A 13,406-nucleotide genomic window follows, 5' to 3' on the forward strand; every position below is an offset into this window, starting at 1 on the left:
TTTGCTAAAGTGGTTCTAAATCGAAACCCTGAATTAGCAACAGAGATAAATCAACAGGGATTTAGTCCAATTCATTTGGCTTCAACAAAAGGGTACTCACAGATTGTGACAGATTTGCTTAACATTAACAGCAAGCTCTGCTTTCTTAAAGATTGCGACGGAAGGACTCCTCTCCACTGTGCTGCCATAAAAGGAAGGCAGGTTGTTATGGAACTATTACTATCATGTTGCCCTGACGCAGCTAAGGAGCTCACTCATAGAGAGGAAACTGTGCTTCACCTTGCTATAAAAAATAAGCAGTGTGAGGCTTTCAAATCTTTACTTTCACTTCTTGTTCATAAAAATCTTGTTGATGATCTTGTCAATTGTGTGGATCAAGATGGAAACACTATGTTGCACCTGGCAGCTGCAAGGAGACAAGTGCAGGTAAGAACATAATCTAACTTTACTGCTCTTTTTCAATCGTTAAGCCAGACTACAAAAGAAGTCTGTTAAAAAAAAAAAGGAAAAAGAAACTCTAATTTATTGGATTTGTTTTATGTTTCAAAGCACAGACTATAAGAATTTTGTTAAAAGAGACAAAGGTGAATGTCAGTGCTGTGAATTCAAATGGCCATACTGCGTTTGACATTGCAAAATTAATCACGTCAGGAACCGATGACATGATCATTGAGAAAATGCTCTATGAAGCCCACCAACAAAGAGGTTCAGAATCTCCTGAAGAGCAAATTGTAGTGGTTGATTCCCTCCAAAATGAAGCAATACCCACAACGAAGTACTCAGAAAACCTAACAGTGCATGCAATAACCACAAATGTGGGCACAGTAAACCCATCAGAACCATTAAGAAGATTAGGAAAACGTTTCGAGTCAGTGAAAAACGGTATTATCATTTTAGCTTCAATGAGTGCAGCTTTTAGTTTTGGAGCTGCACTGAGTCCTCCTGGTGGTCTTTGGCAGGATTGGCCTTCTAGTAATAATTTTACAAATACTACTCAAACAACAAAAATAGAAAAGTTCATGAACTCATTACTCTTAGACCCAATTCGTTTCTTTCCAAAAAAAAATCAATTTTTAAAAACTCCATGTTTAAATTTCTCTTCTCCAAATCTTTTCCATCCTGGTAAGGCTATGAACATTGCGTTAGCTTCATATGATTTTGTTCGGTTTCTATACTCCGATGCTCTTTGCTTCACTTCTTCATTAGTGACTATTGTTCTGATCATTATAACTCCTGCCCGAGGTGATTTGAGAAATATGTTTATATTTTTCATGACACTGATTATCATTGGGTCTTCTATGTATCTCTACTACTGTGTTTTGGCTCTTATAGCTAATGAACAATTTGCTGGATGGGCCTTCAAGATGTTTGCCAGACAAATTTCTGGTTTATTGTTTACGACAATTTGTTTTTGGATAATCCCATTCTTTTTAATTAAGATTGTTGATTTTTGTTCAAGATTATTGTTGAGATCGTCATGATTGTTGTCGTTATTGAAGCTTTCGTCTAGTGGTATCTTACTGGTAACAATTGAAGAAGAAGAGTTGAGATATGATTTTCAAAATCATTGTATTTTTTTTTTTTTTTTGGTTGTAATTGATGAATATCATTTTATGAATTTATATTCCTGTTTCTTTATTTGATTGAAAACAAAAATCAGTATAATTTAGGGAATTAATGAAATTTCATTATGACTCAATTTCCATTTCATTATTTTCTTTTATAGTAAATGCTCAAAATTTGATAAGTGTGATTGCTAAGGTTGGCCTAAACTTTTAAGGGCACCATACCAATTGTCTCATTGGCCCCCTTGTGGCTGCTGGCTAGCTGCCGCTGCTGGCCTGCTGCCACCGCCATGCTGTCATGAGAAATTTCCAAAGACTTGCCATTGGGTTGAGATTATAGGAGTGAATATTCGGTTTAATCGCATCCAACTCGTTGAGTTTGTTTTGATGGAATGAATTTTATGATAATTAAAATCAGACCAAATACTATGAAAATAGGTTTTGATATTGAATAAAATCAAATTGGTTTAGATTTAATCCGATTATTTTAAATTTAATCACCTATTTTGATTTAAAAAATAATAATTTGATTATCTATGTAAAAAACTAAACAATTGTCATTATTCAATCGGATAGTAACCGATTCGTTAAAAAGCTAACCATATCAAATCAAAATGAATCAATTCAATTTAATTTTTGGTCAGATCTGAATTTTTTGTTAGATCTGAAATGAATCAATTAAATTTAATTCAATTCAGCTTTTAAGTTGAACATTATTAGACTAAAATTTGATTTGAACTGAGCCAAACATTTTGTGAAAAAGCTCGGCTCATTTATACCCTTGATCCAAACAAAGGATTATAAATAAAGTTTACACGTGAAATTCATTTATAGCTTAAACCATCTAATACAGACCTCTTAATTTAGGCTATATTTAGATAGTCATAGAGTGTAGAAGGAAATAGAATCACTAAAAATAATAAGTGAATATCATTCCTCTTATTTGAAAGAAAAATAAAAAATTATTTTCCTTCTAAAATTTTCTTTCCGTTTGGAAGACAGTATATATATATATATATATATATATATTCAAAAAGATATTTTTGAAATAAATTTTTGTACTATTAAAAATTCCTAATATGATACAAAATAAAAAATATTTGATAATGATAATACTCATTTCCTTCATTTTTATAGTAACTTTTTTGGAGTTATTTTGAATAAAATTATCGAAAAATGATTATTTAAAATTTTCTAAAAATCATTTTATTACCGTATTCTTTAACCTGACACTAGATTTAAATTTGAATTCTTTTTTTAGTATAAAAAAAAGTTAGATAAAATAATGTAGTAAATTAAAAATATTACTTTCTTAATTACAATAAAAATTTTAAAAATATATAAAAATGGGTGAAGGGAGTAATAAATATCATAATTATTATAATTTGCTGATTTAAAAAAAAAAACAATAAAAACTGCAAATTGATTAACGGAGAATTGGATCAACCGTTAATTCCTTTATCTCAATTTCCCACGCAATACTTACTTAAATTGAGCCAATAAATGCCTAAACATTAAATTATTTTCAGTCATCTCTAGACATAGTCCGAATAATTAAAAAGCAAAGGGCATAAATTTGGCATTCCAATTCCAAGTTCAGCCTCCATTAACAACTCCACCTCCAAAATTTGAAGAGAACAATCTTCATATCTTGTTTGTTGGCTGAGAATCATAACTTCAGGTCTTCACCTAACCAAACTAACGAAGCCCACATTCTTTATCAAAGTTAGTTACTTTATTCCTAAATACTCACTCTCAATTTTAAAAGTCAAATGGGATCCCATAGGTTACCTTAATCTGATCGTCTGACTGAGGATGTCCCAAGCTGACGTCTCTTACAGGTAAATCTAATGATCTCCTCATCTTTTTGTATATGGGTAATGGGTTTTGTTGTTGAATTTGTGTAAATTTGAGTCTGGACGATGATGATTTTGTTTATTGTTTTGCGTCTCTGATTGCGTTATTGTTTGGGTTTCATTTTCATTTTTAAAGGGTTTCAAGCTGATTGCTTGAATTGTTTGGCATTTTATGGAAATTATTTGTAATTTAACTTGTGCGATTAAACAGATCCTATGCTCTAACCGATTGTCTTTGATGGGAGGCATTTAATAAAGAAAATGATAGGAGGGAATATACGATCATGTGGATTTGGTTTTCGGTTGATGTATGGTTTAGCTCCATTCTGCTGTTTTGGATGAATTGCTGGCATCTTTTAGTGGAATTACAAGTTCTCTCATCAACCGGCTTGGTTAATGTATAGTTAATTTTTTTGTTTCAAGACTTTTTTTTTTTTTTTTTTGATTAATTAATGTCCAACTAGGATTTGAACTAACTGACAACATTAATACCTTTAAGCCAAAACTCATTGTTTCTCTTTGAGGCATTCTATATAGAATAGAAACAGGATTTCCAATTTATTTGGTAGTTTATTTTAATTTGTTATCTTTATTTTGTTGATTTTGAGATATGAATGTCAAATGGTCTTTCATCCACCTGGCATGCCTAATGCTGATTTCAATATTATTCCATTGAAGTCTTCTGAAGCTTGAAGTGCTAGGGTGTTTAGCATTTTCATTTGTAAAATAAGGAACTTATCTGGGACATTTTGAGGGCTTTTAGCATAAGTTTCTCTTATTAAAGCAATATGTATGAATCAAGATATTTTCAATCTTGATATAAATACAGTTAACCGATGTTTCAACTATTAGTCATTTTCTCTTCTCACAAAAAAGAAAAAAAGTTGTTTCTTTTGTCTAATCATGAATTGAGTAATTACCATTCTTTGCTAATCCTCTGGTTGGTTTATCCACAATCAGTTCTTGGCGATTCTGTAGTTCAAGCAACTATAGAATATTAAGACTATTTAAATCTTCATGCCGTAGCAAATTATGTTCCTTTGGAAGAAGCATCTGAGCCAGTAGCCATTTCTGAGATCCAAAATGTGTACATCATTAGACTGCATTACAGTTAGCTAAGTTGGTTTAAGTTACAACATAAATGATTATGATGTTGCTTGATGAGTGCTTGTCAATTAAATTGCTATATTCTGATCATCTAGGTGTCCTTATTGCTGCATGCTATAAAGATACAAACCTTTTGAGGTGCTCTGGGGACTGTCATGTTACTTTTAGTTACTGATTAAGTGATGAAATTGTGGTTCAATTAGGTTAAAATGTCGGCTGTCATTGTCATTTACTTTAAGAAAGTTACTCAAATTGCCCACTGCTCAAACTTTATAGTTCCAAAAGATTGATAATATTTGGCTGACATATTTTTAAGGCCAAACTTAAAATAGATTTTGCATCATGTTATAGATATTTCACCACAAATTCTGGCCCTTACTACATTCTAAAATTCTAGTAAAATCTTTTCTTGTGTAATATGGCACAGTTGAAGTTGCCAGAAAACATCATATCTCTTAATATATCCAACATTACGAGCAACTGATGTCGCAGTATTCCAACTAAGATGCTGGGAGAAAAATACTACTGGATTGTTTCCTCATTGAACTTCTGTATTGTACATTGTGCAGCCTAATTAGGTTGAACTTGGTAGTTTTTTTTTTTGTTTGTTTTTTTTTTTTTTTTAAATTTTCTTTAGTAACTGCGTTTAGTTTAATTTAAAAGGCAATGAGCCCATTCATCACCTCTCTTCCTTTATTTGCCGACTTATTGCCTGCCAGGAATCACAAATATGTTTCCAGAGACTATCATTTCATGTCTCTGCAATCTTGTGTTCATCACACTTCTGTAACATTTCTGCCATTTTTTAGACAAATGATGATCAGCCTTGAAGAGCTGAGATATCATAAAAATTTGATAAGACCATCTAAACAGCTTAGCAAATTAATATTCTTATCCATAAAACCTTTTTGGTTTGGTGTTTGTAAAATACATATGATATCTTATGTTTCTCTTCATGTTGTACATTAAGGCTTGCTTCTTGATATTTGTTTGTGACAAATTTTCCGTTTTCCTTTGCAGTTGTGGGTCTTGTGGATACCCTTTGAATTTAACATCTTCCAATCGAATTACGTCCAACATAGATTCTGAATATCATAAATCCATTAAGAAAGGTTTTATCTCCTTCATAACTGTTGATCTTAGCCGATTCACTCAAGTTGATGAGGTAAATTGCCTTCCCTTCTATTGGGGTCGTTATCGTTCTAAAACTAAACTGCTCTGCCGTAAATGCGGGGTTCATATAGGCTATGGATATGGAGATTCTCCTGCTCTCTGTGGTTTTGACTCTCCCATCTCATCTACCTCTGCTTACAAAAAGTTTACCATAAAAATCCGAGCTTTACAGCCATCACAAGAAAGCTAACAGATTTAATATGGAAGTTCATTCAATGGATGTTCTTACCTCTGTCATGCAGCTACCTGATGATTGCCTCTGTATTATTTTCAAATGGCTTGACTGTAGTTCTGATCAAGAATCATTTGGATTGACTTGCCGACACTGGTATAATATTCAAAATATAAGTCGTCGTTCCTTGCAATTCCATTGCTCATTCAACCTGCTTAACCTTTCTTCTTTATCTAATACTAGCCTTCGTATTGGCTCCTACCATGTCCATAGGCTGCTCATTCGTTTTCAGCATTTAAACAGTTTGTCACTATCTGGTTGCACGGAGCTTCCTGATTCAGGCCTAACCCCATTGCAATTTTATGGTTCGAACTTGCACTCGCTTCATCTGGATTGCTGTTGTGGAATCACAGATAATGGACTTTCCCTGATTGCTACTGGTTGCCCCTCTCTAACAGTCATTAGTCTTTATCGATGCAATATCACTGACATTGGCTTAGAAACTCTAGCTAATGGTTGCTCGGATTTGAAGCGAATAAATCTAGCATACTGCACACTCATTTCTGACCATGGACTGAGAGCTCTTTGTCAAGCGTGCCATCAGCTTCAGGCAGTTAAAATATCTGGTTGCAAAGAAATAAATGGTATTGGACTTACAGGGTGTTCACCAACTTTAGCTTACATAGATGCAGAGTCTTGTAACCTTGAACCAAAAGGGATAGCAGGAATTGTTAGTGGAGGCGGGCTCGAGTATTTAAATGTGTCTGGTATAAGCTGTTGTATTCATGAGGATGCTTTAGCAGCAATAGGTTCAGGTTTTGCCACAAGGCTTAAAATCCTTAATCTTCGGATGTGCAGAGCAATTGATGATGAATCCATTGTTGCAATAGCAAAAGGGTGCCCACTGCTTCAAGAATGGAATTTGGCATTGTGTCATGCTGTCAGGATTTCAGGATGGAAGTCTATTGGGCTCAATTGCAACAAATTGAAGGAACTCCATGTGAATCGCTGTCGAAATTTGTGTGATCGTGGTCTGCAGGCTTTAAGAGAAGGATGTAAAAGGCTCTCAGTTCTATATATCAGTAAGAATTGTCGATTATCTTCCGCTGCAATAGAGTTGTTCAAATTATATAGATATAATGTTGAAATCAGAGAAGAAGAGATAATGTGTATAGGACCTGACTGGAAATAAGATGATGATGGGTGATACTAGGGAGTGGCCACCATCCGGTTTCGGTTCATGACCCCACTGAGCCATAATGGACTGGCCAGAGCCAGTCTGGCTCTGATACCTAGACCCTGGGTGCCATCCCTTTTGAAATGCCTATAGATTCCATAATTGTTTCAAACTTCCGAATTACCTCTCCAATTGAGATGCTAGAATTTCCCTGTAGAATACAGAATTTTTTTTTGTATCTCTACTAGTTTGCTTGCACTGATGAATACTTAACTTTTGGACAGAAATGAGAGAGTACTATATTCTTAACACCAGCAATTGTATTATGGTATGAATTTTTAACATATTTCAATATGGAAATCTGAGAAACAATTGAAATATATGATTCTAGTTAAATGCAGACTTTCCCTTTTCTTTTCCCCAAGCCCTACATTAATTGTTTCTGTAAATTTCTGACATTGCATATTATCATTTATGGGATCCTTATAATGTTATGATTATAAGTTTATAATTAATGATTATGATGATTTATGGGGCCACTTGTTCGTTAAAATGATTTCATGTTGATTGATCATAGAACATGTTTATATGGAACAAACAAAAAACATGCTGGAATGGGGACAAGAAAAACAGATTTTGTTAAAAGTAGATAATTATAAACTATTTTCAAATTCGGATAGCTAAATCATTAAAAAAAACTTTAAATTTTACGGGTAATTTTAATTATGCTCTAAATTCAATTGTATTCTTCTAGTACCCTGAATTTCAACTTTAATTACAATAGCGCTCCTTCAACTTTAGTTACAATAGCATTTTAATTTCAAATTGTATCCAATTTAATGATTAAAATATTATTTTGGTTGGACTTATATTATCTCTTAATCAAAAACTCACTGTCTAATAATACTCTAACTAATATTGGTTAGGAATTTAAATTCATAAAAAAGTAACATAAAATAATAAATTTTAGTTAGTTATAAGGCTTTTGTTTTACCATTTTTTAAGCGTGGAGTTTTGTTTATACTTAAGTTAAATCTCTTATAAAAAAATGCTTATTTAGTATAGTGTCATTTTATTTTTAGATAATCATTACTTGTTGTCAATATTATATAAATAAATAAAAGTATTTTATTTGTAAAATGAATATATTTTTTATTTTAATATTTTATATAAATAAATATAAATATTTATTTATTTATTTATTTATAAGCAGTTGTAGTGGGGAAGGAGTCTTATTTGGGAAAAAGGTAATTGAATCCCATAAAAGTAATATTTTATTCTTAAATTAGGTACAATATGAAACTATGGTGTTATTATAACTAAAGTCGAAGTTCAAGGTGCTAGGAGAAGAAAGTTAGATTTATGGTATAATTAAAAATACCTACAAAGTTCGGAGTATTTTTAATGGTTTAGCCCAAAAAAAAATTAACAACTAAGCTTGTATTTTCAAATGTTATTTTTTACGGTGTATGTTATTTTTTATAGTAGTTTGTAGCATAGTATTTTAACTAATTTTTAGAGATTAAAATAATTTTTTTATAAAAAAACTACTCAAACACCTATTAGCTAACACTACTAAAACAACTAACAGCTAATTTTTAAATCCTAAATATTTCAGGTAAAAAAAAAATATATATGTATGCTTTCTCCAACTAATTAACCAAGGTTTGAATTTAAAACCAAAAGGAAAATAAATAATCCATTTCCTGTGTGATTTGTTGAATTTTAAATTTGTTCCTATGTAAATAAATTTATTAACTAAATGTAATATTAAAAACTAAATTATGATTTTCCTTATTTATAGTTGGCATACTCATTCAAAATTTTATTAAATTATACATTTTGCTTTATACTACGCCCACCGTCAAAAAGAAATATCGTTGAAATAAGTTATGATTTTTTATTTATTTATTTCATATACTTATAATATTTAATTTAAATAACTTCTAGTATAAAGATTTATAAGCTAAAAAAAAAAAAAAAATTGTAATGCATGTGTTAAGTAGCTAGTTAACTTGCACACCAAACAATAACTTAATGGTAAGTATATATATGTCCTGATAATAGATCCAGGTTCAAATCTCCTTTTTGCAATACTAAAAAAAAGAAATAAATATTTATATAAAATAACTCAACTAGTAGCCATTTAAAGTTTTTGCACGAAAATTAAATAACATTTAATTCTCCTAAATTATAATAAAATCAATAATTACTTGTAAAGTATTTATTATATTAGTGTAAAATCAAAAAAGATTTATATTTTTGCAATACTAAAAAAAAGAAATAAATATTTATATAAAATAACTCAACTAGTAGCCATTTAAAGTTTTTGCACGAAAATTAAATAACATTTAATTCTCCTAGATTATAATAAAATCAATAATTACTTGTAAAGTATTTATTATATTAGTGTAAAATCAAAAAAGATTTATATTTTGCGACAGCGGAGTAATTGTTTTCTTTTATAACTTATTAAACAAAATTATTGTGAGTAAATGGTTAAAAGAAACTCCTGAAAAGCTTTAAAAAGCCACATATATACACCATTATTCTCTTTTAATAACTTATTTAATAAAATTAGTTTGTTACTAAATGAACAATACAAATTACTCAGAAGCTTTAAAAAGCATGTATATGCATTCAAAAATTAACTTGTGACTAAATGGAAAAAGAAAACTACCTAGTAAATGTCAATTTCAAATAATATAAGAATAAACAGTTAGCTAAATAAATTACTTAATTTAAGAAATAAAAATTATTTAACTGATAACTGACTAAATAAATTAATAATGAATAAAACTGAAATAATATTTATTTTCTTTTAATAACTTAATTAGTGACTAAATGGAAAAGAAGGCAGCTCAGCTCAATAAATATTACTTTTATAAGAAATGATAATCGTTCAATTAAAAAAATAATTTGAATATTATAAAAAAATTCATTCCAGTAATAATTATTTCTTTGCTTTTTCTCCGGTCAGTGAAAGAATAAAGTAATTGATAATCATTTTTTTTATGATTTCCAAATAAATAATTTCACATATTTTAATTTAAAGAAAATAAAATTTTAAATTTAAAAAATTATATTACTAAAATTTAAAATACAGATATAGGGTGGGCAAATGGATGGTTCTATTTCGAAATAAATAATAAAAATTAAAAAAATACGATTTAATTGAAATCGAACTAAATGGAAATAAATTTAAAAATCAAATCAAACAAGTTCATTCGATTTTATGGACATTGGTTCGGTTAAATGATTTGATTTTGCTACGAGAGTTAACGATAGGGATATTTTTAAATTGATAATAGAATACTCCTCCTCTTCTACTTCATCTCCAGGCTCCAGCTTCAAATTGAAATATCCATCTTCGATCGTCAGTTTCTAGCCTCTCTTCCACCACACTTCCTTCGTACTGTCAGAGACTCTGGCAGCACCGCCATTAATACAGCAACACCAATCTCAATCTCCTTTTTTTTAGACGATGTTGTTTTAGTGTTTTTACACCAAGTTTGAGGTTTTCTGTTTCCCTTAAAACCCCAAATTACCAAATTTGTGAATTGTACGGTAAGCTTTCCCTTTTATACTACTCTTAATTGTCTTCAAAGTAAGTTCTTACTTCTTAAATAGCAAATGAGGTATGTCTCATATCATCACATTTTTTTTTTTTTTTGTGGCATATTTGTTTTTTGTTGCAGTAATAATTGTAGAAGGGTTTGGCATATTTCCGCCATTTCTCATTTGTATTTTTCATCAATATTTGTCCCTTCTTAATTTGTAAAATGTTTTGCAGAGTTCTTTGTTTTCTTTTTTGGATTATGAAATGAGATTTTTTCTTTTAGTTTTGGGGATTTTTTGAGGCTACACATTGAGGTGTAGAGAGAGATTTCTTGAGCTAGTGAAGTAGAAATTGCTAAAGCAAAATGAAGCGTTAATGGCGATAGCCAAAGCTGCAGGCTAATTGATGAAGGAGCTCTTGCCGGAAATGGACAAAGATGATAGGGGTACCCAAAACTAGAATAGAAGAAATCTGAAAAAAAGCCTAAAACTCTTTTCGCCGGCCGGCTATTGTTACGGTACCGTTAACTGCTTTACTAGCTTTCCGCTGTTTTACTAAAGGTCAAAGGTTAACTGTCAATGCTGTTACTTATTTTAATAATTTTTAACCGTTTTATTAAAACTATTAGATATTAATTGTTAGCGGTACTGTCAGTTATTTTGATGACTTTTAGCTGTTTTAGTAACGGTTAACTGCTAGATATTAATTATTAGTGGTACTGTTAATTGTTTTAATAACTTTCAGCTGTTTCATTAACGTTTAATCGTTAGATATTAATTGTTAGTAGTTAATCGTTTATATAATTGTTATAGATTAGTTGGTTATATAACTGTTTAGAATAAAATGTTTAATAAAAATAAAAATAGTAAAAATAATTGTTTAAAACCGTTAAATATCAACCGGCAGTGGTTAGTTGTGTATATAAACGGTTCAAAATAAAAAATTTAATAATAATAAAAAAAATAATTATTTAACTAGTTATTTAATATAAAACGACAAAAAAAAATATTGTCGTAAAAAACGATAAACGTTAAGGAATTCGAATATTTCAGTAAACATCTCTCAAACTCTAAATCCACGATAAAATAGTATTTTAATCCAATGAAAACACTTGGTATATGCAAACAGTGGGGCTGTTATTAATCTTTTGTTAATTATAAAAAATTGGTCATGCTGTAGCCCTAATATATTAAGCCAGTTTCAGCTGGCTGTTTGAACAACAGATAAAAAAAGGAGAGCGGATAGAAAAAGTAAACCCCGTTCGTTCAATCCATCATCCTTTCGTTCACAAGCCACCACCCATTAATAAGCCAGCAGTTTCTTGAATTTCCACATTAATTCTTTAAACAATGGAACCCGTTTATCCTGAAGAACTCAAAGAGGATACTGCAGCAGCTTTAACTCTTTCTTCTCTGAAGCATACAAAGTTTGACAAGAAAACTCTTTCTACTTTGCACGCTATGAAAAGCAATTTTCTAAACCACAGACCATCGTCACTAACCTCGCAACCACAAGTTCAAGATTTTCCAGGCAGCAGAGCCATCATTCGTCAATTAACAGGCCAACCACGGTCATTATTACAACTGAAGATAGATAATTATAGGCCTGCTGATATTCCTCCAATTGCAAAGCTGAAGGGGCAAATAGGAAGGTGCAGTAAACCCTTTGAGAAGCAATTGACGAGTAGCGACGTCAGGTCTGATCAGAGTAGGCTAACTCTGAACAAAGCATATGTTGAAAGGAGTATTTTGCCTTTGTTGAACAGAGAGGAGGGGAATCTTGATGATGGTATCAAAGTGACAATTTATGATCCTGAAGGTAATGAGTACCCTATGACATTGAAGATGTGGGCTTCAAAGGTTTATGTGCTTATGGGAGGTTGGAAAGAGTTCTACCAGAAGCAGAAATTGAGAGAGAATGAAGATTTTGTTACCACCTGGTTTTTTTATAATGTTAGGACAAGGAAGTTTTGTTTTGCTATTAATTGGAGAAGACTGCCAATTTTTGCACCCATTAAGAGAAAAGTAATACAAAATAGTTAGCCAATTTTGCCCCAAGGAGTAGAGGGTACAATGATTATAATTAGAGCAGGAGTAAATTGAGAATAGGAGTAAATATAGGTAACATGTGTGTTAGGATTATTTTGGTTTGATGCTTCAATATACAGTTTCATGAGGGATCTCATCCAAAACATCTTGTCAAGATTTTTATTGATATGGATTGTTTTTTATTGATTTCTCCAATTGATTTTTTTTTTTTTTTTCTGTGTCTACAAGTGGATATGGTGTGGATTGACTATTCCATACATAAAAGTTTTATTCTGAGTATTAAAAGTTGTCGCTTCATTACCTTTCCCTACTGCTTTGCTGTGAGTGGCAATGAGTGTTTATAGCTGCATTATACTCCTTTAATTTTTGTTTTCTTGCTGCTTTTTTCTCTTTTATATATTATCGTAGGTGTTTTATGACAAAGCTTGGACCTGTGCTCTATGGTCAATTCAAATATGTATCCTTTCATAGCTGATTAAGAGAGATCATGTGCTAAACACTTAACTCAGGTTTTACTTTAAATTCAATTACTTTTTAAGTCTTACTTGGCATCAATTAGCTGCTTGGTAGAAAGGGAAGCATATGCTCAATGGCATTAATCAGCTGCAGCCTTTGGATTATCAAATAGGTCATAGTCATTATGAAAGTTCACAAGGTTTTATCATGATACAAGATTGCCAAGAATAAGAGCATTTAATTTGCTTAGGTCAGTCAGCGCTTTTAGATTCTGTAAACCATTTACTACTTGC

At 31.0% G+C, this 13,406-nt stretch overlaps 2 protein-coding genes and 1 non-coding gene across 3 annotated transcripts; all 3 read left to right on the forward strand.

The window, feature by feature from the left end:
- The first annotated feature begins 3,073 nt into the window (after nt 1–3,073).
- Nucleotides 3,074–5,891, forward strand: LOC105643679 (uncharacterized protein At4g08330, chloroplastic). The gene is made up of 2 exons (XM_012228870.4): nt 3,074–3,406; nt 5,549–5,891. The coding sequence occupies exons 1-2, from the start codon at nt 3,381–3,383 to the stop codon at nt 5,889–5,891; spliced, it is 369 nt and encodes a 122-aa protein (XP_012084260.1). The 5' UTR covers nt 3,074–3,380.
- A 10-nt stretch (nt 5,892–5,901) lies between these two features.
- On the forward strand, nt 5,902–7,480 carry LOC105643690 (RNI-like superfamily protein). The gene has a single exon (XM_012228880.3). The coding sequence runs from the start codon at nt 5,902–5,904 to the stop codon at nt 7,063–7,065; it is 1,164 nt and encodes a 387-aa protein (XP_012084270.1). The 3' UTR covers nt 7,066–7,480.
- A 2,787-nt stretch (nt 7,481–10,267) lies between these two features.
- Nucleotides 10,268–11,346, forward strand: LOC110010591 (uncharacterized). Its single transcript, XR_016320109.1, has 2 exons — nt 10,268–10,617; nt 10,749–11,346. It is a non-coding gene; the product is annotated as an uncharacterized LOC110010591 (transcript).
- The last annotated feature ends 2,060 nt before the right edge of the window (nt 11,347–13,406 follow it).

The sequence above is a fragment of the Jatropha curcas genome, chromosome 3, assembly GCF_041381405.1.
Source record: "Jatropha curcas cultivar XTBG-Jc1 chromosome 3, XTBG_Jcur_1.0, whole genome shotgun sequence".
Taxonomy (NCBI): Eukaryota; Viridiplantae; Streptophyta; class Magnoliopsida; order Malpighiales; family Euphorbiaceae; genus Jatropha; species Jatropha curcas.